The sequence below is a fragment of the Cyclopterus lumpus genome, chromosome 3 (assembly GCF_009769545.1).
Source record: "Cyclopterus lumpus isolate fCycLum1 chromosome 3, fCycLum1.pri, whole genome shotgun sequence".
NCBI classification, from domain to species: domain Eukaryota; kingdom Metazoa; phylum Chordata; class Actinopteri; order Perciformes; family Cyclopteridae; genus Cyclopterus; species Cyclopterus lumpus.
The window spans coordinates 11481928-11503325 of record NC_046968.1 but is presented as its reverse complement, the minus strand read 5'-3'; the positions used below and the strand labels follow the sequence as shown (position 1 = coordinate 11503325).

The 21398-nt window shown below is 38.9% G+C and overlaps 1 protein-coding gene across 2 annotated transcripts; it reads left to right on the top strand.

Moving 5' to 3' along the window:
• The first annotated feature begins 59 nt into the window (after nt 1-59).
• Nucleotides 60-7482, top strand: ca7 (carbonic anhydrase VII). 2 transcript variants are annotated; one of them, XM_034562319.1, is made up of 9 exons: nt 60-194; nt 851-1048; nt 2951-3069; nt 3232-3327; nt 3833-3895; nt 4014-4169; nt 5620-5721; nt 5846-5919; nt 6172-7482. In XM_034562319.1, exons 1-9 carry the CDS (start codon nt 158-160, stop codon nt 6248-6250), a joined length of 924 nt encoding a protein of 307 aa, XP_034418210.1. In that variant the 5' UTR covers nt 60-157; the 3' UTR covers nt 6251-7482. The 2 variants fall into 2 exon arrangements, with proteins under 2 accessions (XP_034418210.1, XP_034418218.1); XM_034562327.1 differs by having other exon boundaries at nt 5620-7482.
• Nucleotides 7483-21398: the final 13916 nt, after the last annotated feature.

Sequence of the window (21398 nt, the reverse complement as noted above, 5' to 3'; positions counted from 1 at the left end):
GTGTGAAGGGGCGTGTCACAAAGGGATAATTGACGTTCCCTTTCGGCCACTACATAAACTTCATCAATAGCTGCATGGTCTCATATCCCAGTCCGTCCTCCACCTGCGCGCCGGAGCGCCGACAAGTTGGTCAGACTTGAATCCGCTTACAGGGACAATGACGGGGAATCTGTGGGGATATGGAAAAGAGGACGGTAAGATCTCCCAGCATGCGTGTTTCTTGACTGCTTTCCCATATATGTATAGTGGAGGTAATTATTCCCCTTCTATCCGACAATAACATACACGATTACTGAGTTTATTTTCGTTGGGAGCCATTAACGCAACGCTGTTAATGCCAGATTAGCCACATGCTTAAAGGGATGCCTGCTGTCACTTTAAACTGACTTTCCACCCGATTTGCACGGACTCTTGAGTGCGAGTCATTGCGTTGCATCAGTGTCAAGGCCAACGCAAGGCAAGTTGCTCCACTTACCGTGGCACGTTGTTTGGTGTGGAAGAGAGAGAGAGAGAGAGATGGTCAATTGATCACCGAGTTATTTTTGTATTCATGGAGGAGCTTCATTTTCTTCTGACCTGTAATTTGTTGCTCTAGAAATATATCTTGATCAGTTAGTGGATTACAGAAGATTTTAAGTTGGCTGTTAAAATGCTTCAGAATTAAGTTAACATTTTTATCTTTGTGACCCAGTAAATCTGTTTTTTGTTTTTTAAAACTAGACTTGATCTTCATCACATAAGCAAGCTGAAGTGTGTAATAATAAATCTTTTTATTTCAGACTCAAGGTTCAGAGTGTGTATTAAGGCTGTAGAACGTTATCTGTTTTTTTATGTCTTCTTTTATGATAAGGTCCTTCTGTGTGGCACAAAAACTACCCCGTCGCCCAGGGGGACCGGCAGTCTCCCATTGACATTGTCCCCCATCAGGCTTCACATGACCCCAGTCTGGGTCCGGTCGTCCTGAATTACGACCAGTGTACCTCCATCAAAATCGCCAACAATGGACACTCTGTTGTTGTGGAGTTTGATGACTCGGATGACCGCTCAGGTGAGACAAATCTGGTCTTTAGCAATTATTATAATTTACAGTGAACGCTTTCTTTTTTGCTTCTCCTAAGAAAGCAGAAATCCCACCTTGAAACAAAAGCAACTAATCAGTTCAAATGCATTCTGCTTTTGGAGCTGCACAATCTACAGAGGTCACTCTTAGGTCTGGATGTGGTAAAAAAAAAAAAAAAGACAATAAAAACAGAAATGTGAATAGTTAGTAACATATTGGCAGAGATTATACATTGATATGACCTATCTGCATTAGAAAATTATTGACTTACAACAGTCAAATTGATAAGCTGGTATCTGTTGTCGGTCACATGGAAATCTACACTAAATAAACATAAGCTTGAAATGTGGGATTATCTTGGTTCATAAAAAAAAAAAGTGCAAACCATGTGCATAACTGACCATAATCAAAGGTTAAAAATAAACCCCTGATTATGCTGCAGGGAAATGCAGCCAGCAGTTAACTGTATGAGCATCTGTCTGCTGGACAAGAGATAATAACCTCAGGTGATCTCAATGGTTATTATGACCCCATTTGCTTTTATCACTGGGTTAACCACCCCATCATTAACATGAAAGATAAGCTCAGAAATGTTGGGCTCTTTGGCTCAGACGGTTTCCTCAGAGTGAGCAATGTAACTATCACCGACAGTAATTAATGAAGGTGGAGACCTGGAGGGAAACAAATGCCCTTTCTCAGCACTTCTCTGCTTCTTCAAATGAGGCGCCCAAATACCCTAAACCTGCAGTTGTCAGTCTGGGCGGACACGCATGTATTCACACGGGACGTCCCTGTTCTTTTGGTAAGAAAAGGAGGCTCAAATAATACGAATAAAAGTCTCTGTAGATAATATTGTAATACAAACTATATTTCCATAAAGTGTATTAACAATATATTATGTTACAAGCTCAAAGATCTGGCTCTCAATGTTAGAGTAACAAACATGTTGATTTAAATGCATTTTTCTCAGGTATTATTATTGTTGGCTTTTACAACATTATCACCTTTAACTATACTCTATTCATCAGTTATTGGTATCTACTAATTGCTTCATATTCAAGCTAAACAACACATTTTTACGTAACAGATTTTCTTCTATCAGATCACGCTATCTACATTTTAATATGAACCAGACGAGTGTTTTGCTCCTTGTTCCATTCATGCCGAGCTAATCTGACCTGGACTGGTGTGGCCCGTTTGTCAGAAGGATGTCAGCAGCATCACAATGAATAACAGTCAGATTAGGCGTTCATACCCAGAGCAAGCCATAGGCTCTGAAAACAGTCTGTACTATTCTGATAATGGTCTGAACGTCTTTAAGACATATATTAAAGTTAACTGTTCATCCTTGTTGGCCAATAATCCTGACTCTAAAGCTAAAAGTAGCTTTAACGTTGCCTTATTTAGCATGGGATTGTCTATTTGTGTCTCCAACTAAAGCTTGAGCCACAGAGCGCTGATGATGGATTTGTTGGTGAAGCAGGCAGACTTTCTGTCGCAGCTTAGAATTTGAATAAAGTCTGCTGGGTTGCCAGGTTGACTCATCCTGCAGTGGTACGACTGTGGGTCAGTGGTTAGCAGGTCCGTCTTTCATTCAGGGGGTTGGTGGTTCAATCCCCGCCCTAGTCAATGTGTCCTTGAGCAAGACACTTAACCCTGAATTGTTCCCTGTAGCTGTGTCTACAATGTATGAATGTAACATGATTGTAAGTCGCTTTGTATAAAAGCGTCAGCTAAATGACATGTATTGTATTATTTGTACCAAGCTCACACGGGATGCTCTGTGGAGCTTTTCTATGGAAAGCATTTTGTCTAACACCCACAGACGTGTGAGTGCATGCTGAACCTTTTTTTAAATGTGTATTTCTCTTTACATCTCATCTTCTACAGTGATCCGGGGAGGCCCTCTTGATAACCCCTACAGGCTAAAACAGTTTCACTTCCACTGGGGCGTAAAGGGCTGCCACGGCTCTGAGCACACTGTCGCAGGAAATAGCTATGCTTCTGAGGTTAGTGTCTCGATACGTCACCGTAAGCATTTAATAACCAAACCATAGGTATATGTGGTAACATATTTTGGTATGAAGTAAATGCCATGTGTGACTTGATTTAATATATTTATCTATAAAAGCCAGTTCTGTTTCTTTCTGTCCTCCTATTTACACCTCTAGCTTCATTTAGTCCACTGGAATGCTGTCAAGTACACAACGTTTGGGGAGGCGGCAACAGCTCCAGACGGCCTCGCTGTCCTCGGCATCTTTTTACAAGTACGATTTTTCTCTAAGTGCAATCCAATTTTCTATCCCTGTGCCCCCTTTTCTCTACATTTTGTATTCGTGTAGCCATTTTACAGTTGTTTTTTTAGGTCATGGCAACTTGAACAGAGTCAAAGGCTTTAACTACTACTTTTTTTTTTTTTGCACATAGCATTATTTGAACGAACAGCATGGCCGCATAGTAATCTATTTTCTTTTACTCCACATTTTTAATTGCTGACAAAACTCTTTCAGATCTGGGAGGTGTTTTCATAAGGTTGTAGGTCATAAGCGAAATTATTAGTTCAGCTGTAGTGCTCTTATGATCACCGTCACCAGTGTTGTGGTGCTGCAACCTATGTTTTAGATACGTGTCAGCTTTAACAAAAATGAACAGTTGTGATTTTTTAAATTTTTTTTAATTGACATTTTCTTTTATTATATACATGTAAACATTTTATGTTTTCTTCTGAATGTCACAAATCCAATTCCAAAGCAATCTCATCTGTTACGTAAGACAGGTGACGACCATCGATGGCTCAACATGATAACAGACGCTCTGTACACGGTGAAGTTTAAGGTGAGCACTATACTGGATTTTATTAATTGTAATGAACTTGTGGTTTATGACCTGCTCTTAGCATCATGGCCGCTTTGTAAAAGCTGTGTTTTTTTTTTTCTTCTTTTTTCTGTTACAGGGCAGTGCCGCAGATTTCAAAGGTTTCAACCCCAAGTGCCTCCTGCCGAGCAGCCTCCACTACTGGACCTACCTGGGATCCCTGACCACACCCCCCCTGCACGAGAGCGTCATTTGGATCGTCGTGAAGGATCCAATCACAGTGTCGGAAAAACAGGTGTGTGTGTGTTGCAAACATGTTCCTTTTAATAAATGGCAGCTTCTCAGCACGTAGTAGTTTATTATTCCAGGTCATGTGTCACAGCCATTCATACACAAGACTATTGATACTTGAAACACCCAAATGATAATTGAAACACATTATCACAAATGCATACACCCCAATCCAGTAGTGGGAAACTCCTCTGGCACAAGATTGATTTCCTTGTACTACAAGGAGATCTACCACCACTGCTTAAAAAGAGGCATCAACAATATACAAGTTTAAAACATCTCTTTATATATCTCTCTCTGACGATTTTAAAGAAGACGGACATAATAATTTCTTAATTCGCCTTCGAGTATTACTGATTTTATTTTTGTTTTATCCAATGAGCCGCACCCATATTTCTCTAATCTTCTCTCAAAATGTGTAGTTTTTAAATGTGAAAGGCAGAAGTTTGTACCTGAAGACATGTACTGTTAGTGGATGCTGCAGTTGATCAGTCAGTTGTGACATTCTTGTTTCCTGGCCTGCATAATGTTTGGCTCTGCTCCAATAGGCCACTGCCTCTTTTGCTGTCAATCCAAAGTTAAGCATCGGTATGCTGTGTTTGAGTAGTTGTGGGGGTGGGTCTCCCACTATGCTGTAGCATGTCCAGATATTTACTAAGCATGATGCTTTATTTAGAGATGAGAGCGAGCGTCATGCATGGGTGGTGTAGGGTTGACTTGTTTTTATCCTCCTGTCTTTTGTACTGAATTTAATCAGAAAGTTTAGGTCTGGTAACTCCAGGTTGATGACACACTAAAATGACTAACCGGATAGCACATGCCTTGCAGGTTCCTCTGAGCCGGCCCTGGGGCGACTTCTGCCAGCCTCTGGATTATACTTGCACACATTTTTAACTCAAGGACTGTACACCAGGAATTGGGAGTTTTAATGACGGTGGCACCTAGGGTGTAGCCATGAGCGCTCTGTCTGTAAACCAATGTGTGTAGCATAGCTGGGGGTGAGGCTTAAGCTAGGCAACTGGCCTCACAACCTATGACTCCAGTCTCAAGCCTTTGATCCCCTCCAGCTAATTATCCTGATGGATGGATGGCTGAATGTGTGCAGGGCTTTAATTGAGAAATGCTTGCATGGAGACCCAGCAGGAGAAAGCCCTTGCATAATGGGGTATTTTTTTAATTTTGTTTTCCCCTCATAGAGCTCGAAAGGAAAAGGCAAAAGAGGCTTTATGTGGGGGTGGTTTTTAAAAGGGGCATAAAGAATATATCTGATAATAATCAATGTAGGTAGGGACCGATATTTGTATTCTTGATTTTGTTATTTTAATGCAATTTGTTGACAATAAGGTGCACAGTCTCACCAGTGTCTGGTAAGGAGATAATGTTGTGAACATAACCTGTTTGACAACAGACTTTTAATTTATTTGCAACAATATTTTTCTGTCTCTCCAATGTAGCTGGGCAAGTTAAGAACTCTCCTGTTCACCGGAGAGGAAGAGGATCAGAGGACACGCATGGAAAACAACTTCAGGCCTCCCCAGCTTCTCAAAGGCAGGAACGTGCGTTCCTCCAATTAATGTGAACCTCGAGAGATCTGACGTCGTAGACGACAAAAGGCTTTGATTTGATTGTACTTTATTACCTCATGGTAGCTTGTCCTGATTTCTGATTTGCTTTAAACAGAAGAGTAATTATCATCGCTGCCAGCACATTGGCACACACGTGTCCCTCTTCTGGTCGGAAGCTTCAATGGCACAGTGAGGAATAAGTTTTTGAATGTTTTTTTATTTAGGGAAATGTAAAAGGGATGTCGTGAAGCAATGAAGGTTTGTTATTTGACACTTGATCTGTTCTATTTGGTGATATTTTCTTATTATTATTATTATGCCGAGCTATATGTTAATTAAGTTTTAAATGTTGGATGTGTTGCAAAAGCAAGCTCTTGTAAGGTGCCATCATATGTAACTATTATATTGCAGACTGGTATCATATCACTCTGCCATCTGCAGATTCCCAGCATCATACTCCTCCCTGATCCCGATTGATCCTCTGTTGGTGGATCCTTTCCAGTCCAACCATCCCAACTGAAGGTGCTCCGTCTGCCCATGACTTAGGGCGAGAGTCTCTGGTCCTTTAGAGCTCATGAGACTTGAGATATCCGTCCCTGGGTGATAGATTTTTGTTAAATCTGGAGAGCTTGCTAAAAAATGTGTTCAGAGATTTCTCATTTGGGATTTATTATATGCATCTCCTGCAGCTTTAACATGATGCCATGTGAATTCAATATTTCAATCAAACGTGAAATATTTAAACAGTAAACATCCTGCAGAAGTGTTTCCTCCCCCGTGCTGTTTTTCTACTATACAGGACATGATTTACATAGTTATCAACAGCTCACCACTGGAGCTGCTCTTGTAAGAGAAACGCATGCGTATTCTAGGATGTAAATGCCACTTGTGAGACTTATGGCGACTGTGTCTAATGCAGGTCCTTATTTAGATAGCTTTAAGTTTTATTAATGCAGATATAAACTTATCTTGTTCAACTACAATAAATCCACACATAAAAAATGGTACCTCAGTTATAATGTTTGTGAAAGAACAACAACATTGTAAATTATGGGTGGTTTAAATATTTATATAATTTAAAATCCTATGATAATAAAATTAAATAACTTAGGTTTGCAGTGTTTTCTCTCCCTATTTGAAGCAGTGATATTTACAGAAATAGAAAAGTCTTTATGTATTTGGCATATTCTAGGATGTACTTCTATCAACCAAACACAGCAGATTTCTGCTCTTGTAAGTTTTTTTTTGTTTTGGAGTTTCAAAACAAAACTGCACACGGCAGGATGTTGACAAGCATTGATCCCCTTCTTTGTTTCAGCTGCTTTAACTGAACCTTGTCCTTGTTATCTACAATAGGGTTTGAACCAATGAGTCATTCAAGGAAATGTTTGAACTCACTCACTAATCAGAAGTAGAAATACTGGGCTCAAGGTAATTAGTAGCCTAGAAGGATGAGGGACGAAGAGATGGAACATGGACTATGATCAGTCAATTATTTACTAACTGTTTTAATTGAGCTGGTTTTATTTAGCCCTTTCAGCATGCAAGAGTATTTTATGGTTTCTAATATCAAGAAAATAATATTGTCATGAATGCACATGGGTGTGGCTGTAATGTGGAGGGAGGCCATTACACCCGTTTGATCTGCTGCCTGTGCTTCTGTCTTGGTTTTCTAAATGGGACAAATGGACAAAGAATGTCCTTGTATCAATAAAGTGTCTTATATGATATTGCAATAAATAATGTTGATTAGCATTTACCTCAATACGATACACGAATTAACAACTTTATGTGACTGAATATATTCATTCTCATAAACAGTTTCCCCTTCAAACTTGGATTTGGATTCATGAAGGAAATTACGAGAAACATTATATATTTTTGTTATCCAGCAACAGTTTTGAGTTGTGACAGTGGGAAGTATGTAAAGTATCATTTGAACACCTTTTAAAAAAAAATAACTAATTGAAGTCTGTGGCTTCAACATGTGGCTACAATATTTGTCCAGCAGATGGCAAAATGGTCTATTTGCAAACATAACAAATATATATTTGTATCATGTTTTGAATGCTAATTTTTTTTACTGAAATGGAGATTGGTTAATAAATGGGCCAGATGTAACACAAGTAAACCTCAGACTTGTACATACAGCCTAATAACACACCATATATGCAATTACTGTTTGAACACATTTCATAGAAAACAGTTGAGTTTATTGACACCTTTATGTGTTGTGCTGACACTTTGATATTTACTTTCTTTCACAGACACATTTTAAATACTAATTAAAATTGTAATAATGATGGTTTTGTGTCGATTGCACAATCCACCTGTAGGTGGCGCCATCTACTGGTGTATCACATGCAGCGATAACTCGGCTCTGCCTGTTATCAGACACATGGATGACATTTATTTTTTTAAAGCAAAAAATAAACCACAGGCATCTTGGATGCACGGAAATAGCTTCATGTGAAAAATGATGTATTTCATAGAAAATGGCTAACACACAGCTTACATCCAAAGAGAGACCATATGATTTGCTATCAGTAACACTTGACCTTGCCTTTGTCCGTCCTTCATGCCACTATGTAAGTATTGTTTGGATCAAGAGGTTGCATTACCCCGCCTGGTTTCATTTTAGCTGATGGCTGTGGAAAAAAATCAGTTTCAGGTTAATGAATAAAGAATGAAAGTGGGTGTGAGTGAAGTATATTTAACACATATTTTCAAATAATACTTCCAAAGTAGCATCAGGGAGCTTTATTGAGACTGAGAATACCTGAGTGGGCACATCATCCTCAGCTACAATCGATGTGCCATGAAATATAATATCACAGTCAGGCCTCCGAAATAGAGTCAGTCACACGTATTTTTAGCATCAGGATATCTACTTGCTTGTTGTAGTGATTTTTCCCAGACACAGCAACATCTGAGCAAATTATGAAATATAAACCTGCGGGACAAACGAGCTGCAGAAAAAGTGACGGGTCAGACAGAAGAATGAAATTGTTGAGAGAATGGCTATGATCAATGTGTTTGTTTAAATTATGATATATATAGTGCTGCATAGAGATTCAGAGTGATCGTATTCACTGGTCCTTTCATGAACCTAAATAATGTTTAGCGGCACTACTTTAGTTAATGTTACATCCCACCACAGCTGAGGGCGTGACGTTTGAAAGATTAAGCCATTTACAGGACAGAAGGAGATTAACGTAGAATGCTACTGATTTGCATTATGGGAAGTGTAGCATCCAGTGTTTTAGGGCTTAGCCTACATGAAGTAAGTAAGTAAAACATCTTGACCTCTGCTGCTTCGTGTGGACCCCTAACCTTATGGTGGGGGAACGACAAAATTCTGTAGAGCCCCTTTAAGTGACGCTAAATTCTAATTATATTTAATTTGATAGTCATGAAGCTGGAAAGGCTCAAACCCTGTGTTCCACTAATACCACACTCACTCCTTCATCTGAACTAGTATCTAACCTTCTAATCTCACATTTTTTTATGACGCCACCGTCTTCACAGACTCCGTCACTTCTTCCGTTTTCGAAAATGGGACTCTGCTCCTAAATCCTTTTAAGTTTTCCAATATTGTCAAGGACAGAGGCTCTATCTGGCAATCAGGGGACAAGAACAACAATGCAGTTGCCATGGATACAAACAGCACATGTAGCACAACACAATTGTTGGCCAGCTCATATCTCCCCTACTTGTCTACGAGCCGGTGATCCATCGCCATCACCCTGTCAGAATATATAACCATACGCTGACAAAGATATCTGACCCTTTTTCACCCTAAACACCTCTCTAGTGACACATGTGTTTTTTCTTTATGGAGCTTTTTTCAGCAGCAGGTAATCTATTTTTCAGTGAACATGCCTGTGATGTCCAACTAATTCTATACACACACACACACACACACACACACCTGTCTATCCTAGATGTTTTCCCTTCACCCAGGTTCATGGTCGGGGTTTTAAGGTTCAGCTGTAACAACTATATACACCTTTTATGGATTGTGTATACACCAAATACCATTAAGGGTGTCAGGCAGTGGCCTTGATTCACAGAGTGGATTATAAATCACAGCAGAGGAGAAGAGATGAGGTTCCTTCTCTTGGGCACTCTGTTGGTGGTCTGTTATGATAATTAAAGAAAACAGAGCCTCTTGGCCATGGGACAGGGGTCGTGATCTGTAATTCTACACTTGGCTATCAACTCATATATCAAAAAGGCTTTGATATGGACTATTTTTCTAACAATATCTGTTAGCTCCCTCTGGCCTTGGTTGTTGGCCTTATCTGTAATACACCTGTAAATGCTGACACTCAGTTTGTGAGGTACGACAGTCACACCCTGACCCCTGACATCTGATCTTGACAGTGTGGGCTTACAGCATTGAGTCATGACATATTCTGAGTGGGCAACAGACACCTACATGGTCTTCGGGGAAATCGTCTGACTTTACATGGTGACCCTTAAAGCCCCTTGAGTCAATCCAAGACCTCACTGTTTGCAGGGTGTCTATAGCAACACACACAGTCAGCGCTGCATCACGGCTCAGTCAACCCCTGTTTATTTCATACACCTCTGTTTAAAATCACTGCCTGACACATTTGGCTTGCAGAATAGATACATAATACTAACTGCAGTTGGTGATTTATATCCATGTTGATGAGAGGTGATATGAACCAATGTTCACAAATATACACAAGTTGAAATTGGCTAGCTAGCCGGTCGCTTGGCAAACCGTTTCCAGTACTGAGTAGATTAGATTTAGATTAGATTTTACTTTATTCATCCCCAGGGGGGAATGTCTTGAAGCAGCAGCAAACATGTTTACATTTTATAGGCATCTTTTTTGGCACCATTGTATGAAGATTAGTTTTAATGGTGTATACCATCGAGCTGACACATCATTTACACTTCATTACAATGCCACCGTCGACCATTTATTTTGAATGACTGTTGATCTTTAGACAGCATGTTTTCATAAAGGGGACCTCTCAGAGGCGTTTTAATAATTATAAGCCGGTGAGGCTGACTTACGCACAGTGATGCTTTGAGCTAGATGTTTGCACGTTAACATAATCACAGTGACAATGCCAAGATGCTCATGTTTTGTGTGTAACATTCACCAGATTCGTCATATTACTTTTAAGCATGCTAACATTTGATAATTAGAGCTGAATACAGAGCACAGCTGAGGCTGATGGAGTTATCATTAGCTTTTGCATATATCATAAACCAAAGAATTTGACAAATTGAAATTTTGACCTAATGGTGGTGCTAGAGGAAAAGTTATGGGACCAATTATGATGACTAAGTCATCCTGAGGGGAACATGAATGGACCATTTATGTCTTTACAAAATGTGGCCATCCATCCAAGTTTTTGGAGCAAAAGTGAGAGACCGACCGACATTGTGATTCATACTGCGAGCTAATGATACATGTTTCAATTCTTCAAACACTGCTTCAATTTAACAAAGTAGAAAAGGACACATTAGTTTAAAATGTGAGAGCTTTTACGTCATAAATGGTAAAGATGAATGAAGTCAAGTGTATGTATTTGTTCTGTGAACTTCAGAACAAGAGTCATTTATTTAAGTTCAATTGAAGTGAAGCCGTTCAAGTGAACGTGTCCAACGCTTTATTTAAATGTCCTCGACAGACTAATTAAAGAGTGATCTGACAAATTAATGGGTCTGACTGGGATACACCCATGTGATCATCACTCTGGATTGCCTCCAAAAACATCACAGGCCTTTGGCAGGTTTGATCCATCCCGCATCTGCTATCTGCTACAACTCCCAAGACCAACCACCATCGACACATTCAAGTTAAAGGGGTCAGTCATGCACCCAGAAGCGTCACAAGTTTCCAAGATCCCTATCCCCAAGTCCACTGGGTCAAAAATAGTCCCTGTTAGCCTTTTATAAATCAGAGTGTTTCTATAAAAAGCCTTTGGCTGACCAGAAACCTGGGCTGAAGCCACATCACCCTATCTTTAGCTTTATTTATGTCCTGGTGTTGACAGCGCCACTTGCAAAGCTTTCCAGTCACCGTTCAATCGGCCACATGTGTGCCGAGCCCTCGGCCCGATGTTGGAAAGCACCGTGGAGTAAAAACGCTAATCAGTGGGCCTACAGTCCCGGCCAGCCTGCATCCTTTACAGAAACAAACCGCCTAACAGCTGCTGAGTTAACGGCTTGATGATTCTTGCCCTCAGATTCTTTCCATCCACTTAGTGTTTATGGAGCTCTCATCTGATGACAGATAAGCATGTCCACTATTGTGAAATGATGATTAGCTTTCTGTCACATGACAAAAACTATTGTTACATGAGGGCCGCAAAAAAATAGAAGGACCTATAACTGTGGCTTTCTTTGACTAATGTCACTTAGGCCTACTTACTTATCTCTTTTTTTCATTGCATACAAACCATTGAGAGCCTCAGTCAGTCATTGGGATAACGTGACTGACTGAGGCTCGTTATAGCTTAGTTTATATCACAAAATAAGACAAGACAAGAGGAATCGATGAATCAATACAGACAAAGATGAAATACAGATGAATCTAGGGTGAGAACAAAGGACCTGAAGTAGACAATAACACGTGGCCCTGCAGTTTAAGTGAATGGAACAATTATATTCCAAATGTTAAACAAGGTAGTTAGATGAGTCGTTCATTTCCTTTCACTTTTTCTGAGTTAAATGTGTGGAGATTAAAATTTGACATATTTGCAGGGAAATTTATATTTTTTGAGTGATAACTAGTAGTAATTATTTTGAATTTATTCAGTTCGCTTTAGCTAGCTAACGTTAGTTAGCTAACGTTAGCTCTGATAGTGCGTTAGCTACAAAGGCTCGCTTGCTAGCTAGCTAACGTTAGCCAGAGTGCAGTCACATCCTCATAAGTTACTGCCATCTTGTGGTTCACAACCAATCCTCAATTTGGGTCAAATACAATTAGTTGAGACTGCAGTTGATTATCACATGTAACTATTGTTGTTTTTGTTTGTTCAATCTCAACACAGTGGAAGACCTAATGATGATCTCACTGGAGGGACCAGAAGAAGAAGATGCTGCTGCTGCAGCATGTGTAGAATCTGCTGTGAGAAGAAAGCCAGGCAGCCCCATAAAACCCTCTGGGCAGCAGGTCAGACCAGCAACTTCTCCAATGGCTGACAGTGACACAGATGATGAAAAGGAATACACTTTGAACTACTGCCTAATAGTCTTCTTATTGTCATTTGATGACAGTTGCTCATATACTGTAAGCCTAAGTAAGTATATTTATTATTTTTAACAAAGGTTAAATGTTATTTCACAAGTTTCAAAAAGTGCCCCCAATTTTTTTATAAATGCCCCTGGATTTCAGTCAGTGGGGGCAAGAATTTCCTACCCTGATTAAATTGATATCTGTAAATGCTGCATCCGTGGCATGGAGTATAGAAATAAGTATGCCAGGGAATACTTAATAATTGGTTTCTCCATAAAGATTGTTTTGAAAGTTGGAGGAGAGGAAAAAAAGCTAAGCTTGAACTAGAGATTAAGATCATCCCTCAAAAGTGCTGGACAAACACATAATTAAGATGCACCTGTAAACAAACTCTCTTGGGAGTCTGGAATCCATCACCTCTCTGCACCTCACATGAAAGGAAACTCTGAGGAAGACTGTGTGTCACCTCTCCTCAACCTTTCCTCTTCTTTCTCTCTCCTCCTAACCCCTCTCTCATGTGCTTTGGTGAGAATATTTCAGAACAGAGTTTGCCCACACAAGGACAGCAAGGTCTCATCCTACTCAAGCCTCAGTTCATGACTGAGGCCAGATTCAGAGTGAACAGACATGGTGTAGGTGGACTCTGTGTGTGTGTGTGTGTGTCTTTTGTCTGTGTGCTTGTTAATCTCTTCACAAGACCACAGGATTGTTACACTAAAAGCCTCAGAGCCTCTAAATGCGGGGGCTGCATGTCTTAATGTACGAGTGCCTGTTGCTCTTTTTCGGCGTCTCCATGAAATTATTATTTTATCCCATGCGGTTCACCGCATGGGATAAAATAATAATTTCATAAAATAGTTTCTATTTATAATTCCCTATTGAAAAAGGCATTGTATCTGTGTTGAGTCAGAGGGACGCAATCATGCAGACGCTTGTTCCAAGATGGAGACGTGTCAGAGCTGGTAGATGATGTGTGTGGAATGAGTGATTGGAAAATGTTTTGATGTAGTTGTGTTGCTGCTAATTAGCAGTTTCTGCTGCTGCCACTATCAGGAGATAGGTCTGTGGATAATCGCCACTGGCTTTCCTCTTTATTACAAGTCTTTTGATTTGATAATGTCCATTTACTCTGAAACTTAAAATAATTACGTAATGGACGAAATGGATCTTGAGGTGAGACTCAGTTTCAAGTGTCAAGAATGAAGAGACAACATGGACAAGAGGTGCTTGGAAGAAAGTGAACATTTTAACATCTACAATACTACAATTCTGCTGATGAAGCTCATGTGGTCGGCTAGAAAGCTCCAGAATAGCTACTGACTGGATTATTTATTTTTAATTAAATATGGAGTATTCCTCATGCATGTAGTAGAATATTCAGCATCAAGTGACATTCAAATATTGTAAAGTGGAATTTTACCAAAGTGAAAAGATACACAACGACCATATGTGTTACCATAGAAACGGGTAGCAATACAATCAAGGAGAGGGAGAGAAATAGAGGATGAGGATAAGAAAGCAAATGTTCATCTCCTTTGTTTCCTTTTCATGTCAGACTCTTTAACATTATCCTTAACATGTACCACGTGTTAGAAGAGTTTTTCATGATGCTTTCATCAGCACCTTTTGGATATGATATCATTCACCTCTGTACTAATCCCTGATATAAACCTTTTGTGATCCTCTCTTTCATGGTCCTCTCCAGTTGTGGAGCACACTTTGCTCAGTGCCGCCATCACTTTCATATGGCTTTTTCACAAGTGCGGTGTGGAATATATTAAAGCAATATTCATACATAATGTCTTTGTTCTGTCGTCTCGCAGTTTGATGAATTGAGTTGTCATAAATTAATTAAAGGACAAGTCTGGGGATATGTTATATTTTTCCAATTGTCACCAAATCACATGAAATGTATTAAACTGAAAATGAACTGATCCAAGCGTAGCCAAAGTCTGGTTAAGGGAGCTGCTTTATGGGCACTATATGGGCGGCTGTGGCTCAGGAGGTAGAACAACTCATCCATTAATCTGAAGATTGGGGGTTTGATCCTCCAGTCGAAGTGTCCTCGGGCAAGATACTGTTTTCCAAACTGAGAGCCTATGCAATCAGTGTATGAATGGGTGTGTGCGCTTTGAGGAGACAGAAGACTAGAAAGAACGTTTATAAATATATATAAATATATATATATATAAATATATATATATATATATATATATATATATATTTATATATATATATACATATTATTTTGAGCCAATGTACTGTCTATTGCTGTAAATAATCACTATAGCACCAAATCCTGAGCTGAAAATAGTCCCCTTTATTATTCCTGTCTGAGAGTTTGCTAACAAACTACAGTCCCAGCTATTTTAGGAACTACAAATTAATGTATATACAGTATTGATGATTCATTTTTAGAAGAATAACACAAGTTTAGATTATTGCCAATATTATCCTTGAAGGACCTTTATATGCATACTATGGTCAAACTCACTGTGTGAACAAATAGGCAGGTATATATTTTTAAATAGAGTCAATAATCACAAATCAGAAATGATGATGATTTCTCACAGTACATGTTGCTGATGTGTTTATTAGTCAGTGTCGTCATGTTATGTCAATTCTCTGAGAGGAATTGTTACAGAGTGGGGGATTTCATTAATACAATTGAATTATCCACTAAATAATGTGTTTGTGGTTAAATAAAGCAAATTACTACATTACATATTTTGGAAGAAATTAGTAGAAACAAATCCGATTAATCTTAACAAAATAATCATTTATAAATTGTTTGTGTGAACACCTCATGAATTAATGAAACATTCAAAGAACTTTGATGAAGCATGAATAATAATCATGCAAACCGTGATGATTGACTGTACTGCTGATCCATCATGAGCACCTTTGAAACCCCACATGTTAGAGGGGGAGAGCAGTGTTTTCACAGTGCAGCGTGACAGAGTCTGGTTTGCTTTCATGTGCGTATATTCCAGCTGCTTCTGCAAATTGTTGATATCCAGCTTCCTGTCTTGATGGCCTGAATTGTAAAAGGGATTGCAGTCTCTGAAATGCCATAAATAGAAAGAATGACGCAAATACTCTGTCAAATGTCCATTTTATGTGACAAGCAGTTTAAACTCTTTTCCTGTCCAGGATATCAAATTACTGCATTAAACGAATAATAAATAAGAGACAGAACTGTGACTCTTGTTTTTTAAGAGCTTTATCTCTAGACATTTCAATGCTCATGTGTCCCAACGAGCAATTCTGCAGCAAACAAAACTCTCTTTATTTGGTTGTAATGTTAAACATCATTATTATGATTTTTACAAGGGACACTGTCATAATAGAGCATATCATCTTGGAAATGTTTAACATTTTAAGAGAATATAAAGGAGTTAATCTGCTTTTGTAGAAAAAACATATATAGATTTTTTATTTAAAGGTATGGGATCAGAATACAATAAACATTTGGTCAAATTCAGATAATATTTCTTCACAGTAGCCACTACTAGCTGTCCGTTCCGCGTGTGCGCTGAAAAGAAAATCTTGTGTTTATACACAGATCTGGCTCTGTAAATTGGAAACAAACAATACAATAAAACTCCATTACAAGCAAATGTAACTTCGGTAAAAAAAAAGAATAGATAGCTAAAAGTCCTTCAAGTATCAAAAGTAAAAATCCTCATAAAATGCCTCAATCACCAACTGTGAGTGTGAACATTATAGATATCATATTATTGGATTCATTTGATTATTACTGCTTGCATTACTTTGTAACTCGGGTAACTATCGCATATACTGTTAGATAGTGTAATCTATAACAATGCATCATATTTTATAAAGGCGTCAAATAAATGTTTAGATAAATGAGTAGATTTATGAATGAAAAGTAAACACATATGTCAGGTACAATCCCCTAAAATGTGTACTTAAGTACAGCACCTGAGTAAAAATGCGTGCTCCTAGCACACAGGATTAATAGCTTCTCATGATGCCTGTGAAAGCGTGAATCTCAAAGTTTCTACCAGATTGACTGTTAAATGATGTTTCCGTAAATGTGGACAGCTGGAGCACTTCAGTCACAATTATGCAACATAACGCATGCCTGACTTTTGTCGCTGTTTTGCAGAGCCGGTGGATCAGTTTATTGTACAAATGGAAAGCCCTAATAGCCCATGAATTTTCTTTACTGCCGGTAATTGCAGGTATTTTGTATTAGTCAAATATAATTTACCGAAAGAGCAGGAGATGCTGGAACAGCAAGTTCCGACATGCTGCAGATCTTTTATTGCAGCATTTCTTGAGGTCATTTCAAAGGGAGAATGTCCACGATTAGTCCACTAATAACAGGAAACAGACATGCTCAATGCTCCTCTGACTTCACAGTGTGCATTCGTATTCCACAAATGAAAAGCTCATAACGCCATCAGTGGCATGAAAAAAGATAATGAAAAGATTATGGCCTCCGAATGAATTGTGATCAAAGATGTTGCAATCAAAATTCCAATGAGCACTGTATATTTATCTATATGTAATATCTTTACCTCTGTATGGTGTATGGACATATGACAAATCACTCTCTGACAGACAATGAACAGGTCCCTCACAGAGACATTGTCCTCAGCCTCGGAGTAGGTTTAAACTCTTCCAAACCCACAAGAGATGATGCCCAACCTGATTAAATATGTATCATAGTGGGACTGTTATGTAACCTTCAGTGGACTTCTGCCTGATGAACATAGGAACAAAAAACAAAGAGGATAAGTTGTTGCAGCTTTTAGGCATTGATTGTGGGGGCATTAATTATCACTTTTAAGTACCACTATTGTATCTTTGCAGTGATTTGGCAGCAGGAGCTGTTGAGTGTTTTTTTGTTGACCCAAAACTAAACATTGTGATCCACTTTTGGGCCGAAAAAAAATCAAAAGGTTATTTCTGGTGGTGTCTTTTGGTTCTACATCTTAGTAATTATGCATATTCACCTTCTTGACGAGAGTCTGATGCGAAGATCAAAACCCCTCTCATGTCTGCACACTATATATGAAGCTGGAGCCAGCAGCTGGTTAGCTTAGCATTAGGATCCATAGTGGAGACAAAAAATAGCCCAGCACAAAAAAACACAAGTATTAAACAATGATTAACCAAACAAGACATAACGTGTTAATTAGGGAGAATTAGAGGTGCTAGTATGGGACATGGATTTTCTCCCATTTGGAGACAACGGCTAGCCCTTCTTTCCAATCTTTGTACTAAACTAACCCGCTGCTGGCGTTAGCTTCAGAATTAACATGCCGACAGAAGAGTGGTATAAATCTTCGCATCAACTCTCGACGTGACAGCAAATACATTTCTCCCACTTGCTTAGGAAAGAAAAAGCTGGAAACCCAAGACTGGAATATCAACATCTTATGAAGCTAAATTGTTTGTAAACAATTGGCAATTTATATTATATGCAGCATATAATAACATTTTGCATTCAGTTGGAGTCCACGTGAGCCCGCATGCGAGTAAAGGTTTTGTAACAATCATAAAGAGTTACAATTTGGTGAACTTTCAGCACCATGCCGGCCCCACAGGCGATGGTGACTCGCCTGTGCTCCCTTTGTGTGACCTTCCCTTTGTGTGTCATATTTATAACACAATGTCCTGCAGCTGTCCCCATACACAGCAAGCCACTGACAGCGGCAAATGGGAAAACTGTCAAGTTTGGAGACAAAGTGAAACTACACGATCTTAAAAACAAGCTAAAAATAGACGACGCTGTGGGGAAACTCAGAAAAGAGAGAGGGATTAGGAAAAATACTTCTCTGTGCCGTTAACCAAGCAATGGAAAACCGGCCAGTCGCTTGGGGAGAACCGTCACTGCTTCTCTGTTCCTGTCCCCGAGCGGCCGTCCATATCTGGTGAATTATCTCTCATTTCCAAAGTTACTTGGAATGATTTGAAATCTCGCCCCGTGTCTCTCTGTGGCCCTGTTCCCCCGAACCGGTCATCTGAACTATCTTTGTCCTGGAGGTTCATTAGCTCCCAAACGTAACGCTTGACCCCATGTCACAAGCTAATCCCTTCCCTTCTGCTCTCTCATCTCCTTCTGGGTCCTCCTCAGTCTGCTTTTCAGTTCCTTGGAGCTGTGTTGCTTTGATGTGAACAGCTAGCCGGAGATATAAATAGCCTAATATAAATGGGCAATGGGTGCGTAGGCTACCATCAGCATTGTCTGTATATTTAGTGAGTCATTGTACATACACATGTATTTGTAAAAGTGAATATGTAAATGTGGTTATTTTAAGATATGACACCTCATTTCAGCTCCATTATCACTATGAGCAGCTGAACATGTGGTTGTGTGTGGCCTACAAACCCTAGGAGATAAAAAATAGAATACAGTTATATAAAAATAAAAATACAGCTGCTAACCTCGACACAAATGAGGCCATCATCTTTTGAAATCTGTGATTCTTTACTATTTTTTTAAATAATACCTGAAGGTATACATTTAAATTATTGTGTTAGCAAATGACATTACATTAATATAGTTGTAGATATTCAGTTTGGGTTAATAGGCCTTTTTCATAGAAAACTGAACCCTGAGTAGGAAAAGCACATTTCTGATGTAAATAATGCAGGTTCTATTTCTTTTAGGGGGAGTAGGATTAAGTGTCAGAGTCAGCAACAAGAGTTCAGTAACTGAGCAACAGAAACTGGACCAAATGTAGACAGAAGAGGAGGCAGCAGCAGGGTTTTGGTGATTTATTAAAGAATATGGTTTACAAACTGGAAGTCCGCAGGTGGGCATATAATGGCAGTCAGGTAACAGGTAGTGGGTAGCAGGTAGGACAACAGGGAACTCCAAGAGACTGGCAGCAGGGAATAAACTAGCAGAACTGGGCGAACTTGAAATAATAACGTTGCTTACTGGGTCAGACTCTGACCACCTCACACTGAGACAAGGGAAACACACTAACTAAATACACGAGGAACTAATTAACTAATCAAACGCAGGTGTGGAGGAAAACATCCAGGTTAGAAAGACAAAGACAGGAAGTCAAACAAAACTGGAAACAAACTATAACAAAAATACAAGTTCCTCGACAGCTTTGGGTTTATGTTCAAGTGACGGTTAATTAAAGGGCTGTCATATTGCACTTAGAGCTACACTGACAGTCCTGTTGCATAATCATCTTATCTAGTTAATTTATTAGCAAACAGTAAACATCCAGCAGACATGGATCAATGTTTCTGTCCAATATTTACACATCCTTTAGTTTTGGTTTCGTCTCCAGCGACTCCTGAGATAAACACCTGAGTCTTTATTCTATTTTTTTGACTGAGGATGTATGGCCATATTTTGGCTAATCCATTACTGATGCTTCCAGTACAATATGCACATTCAAATGAATGTTTCTTTTGACCGTGGGAACCATTACCGGTAATTACAATTTTACATTTATATACTTTTCATAAAGAATATTGAATTATGAATTTAAATGAAAGCAAACAGAATTTTAAAACAAATGTATGTAGAAGTGTAATCCCTGAAGTGGGCAGCGTTTAGCCTCCGATATATTAGTCTCACAGTCTGTGAGAGGAAAATCATTTGACTGCATCTTTTTTTGTCCAAAAAGTCCATGTATCCAAAAAGTATCGATCAAAAAGTAAAAGTAAAGTATGAGTAATTATTTAAAATGAACTAAACTTTTGTCACTGCAAGCTAATGGATGAGTGTGTAGCATCTATTTAATTTGTGAAGCTTTGTCTATTGTGAATGAGGGGTGATTAGTTCATTGGACACTGCTGAGTCGTATTTATAGCAACACTTTGGTCTGAATATAGCTTTGCCTGCCTGTGAGGTCGTCTGGGTCAGCAATTATGAAGCCTTAATCACAGAGACTGGAACGCTCTGCTAATGCAATTACAAACACAGGACCATTTCAAGATGTCTCATTAGATTTCTGGTTTGTATTGTGGAAGCCAGCGGGTAGAAAGCAATGTGAAGTGAATGAGTGGAGCCATAGCATATATACACTTACAGTATACTTAGATGCAGGGATAAGAAGTATAGATATGAAGTTCAATTTAATTATGTAGTTATGGTGCTTGCAACATGTTTTAATTCTGAACGTAGGGTGTAAATTAAATTAAACCCATTTACAAGTATATTTCTTCTGATTTATGGTTTTACAATAATATTTTTGAAACAATCCATCCTAATTAGGGATCAAGGAGATATAATCATATTTAAATGACCAGATGTGTTTCACATATAAGTATAACAGAAACATGGAGTGTAAATTATGTATTTATATTTGGGCCAAGATGAAAGAAATAGGGATTTTAAAAATAAAGTTAAAAATACAAATTTCAAAATTGAAAAACAATGTACTGACTCATTATGACAAGTGTGTGGCCATGTTTAAGTCTCTGCTTCTAATTTCTTATT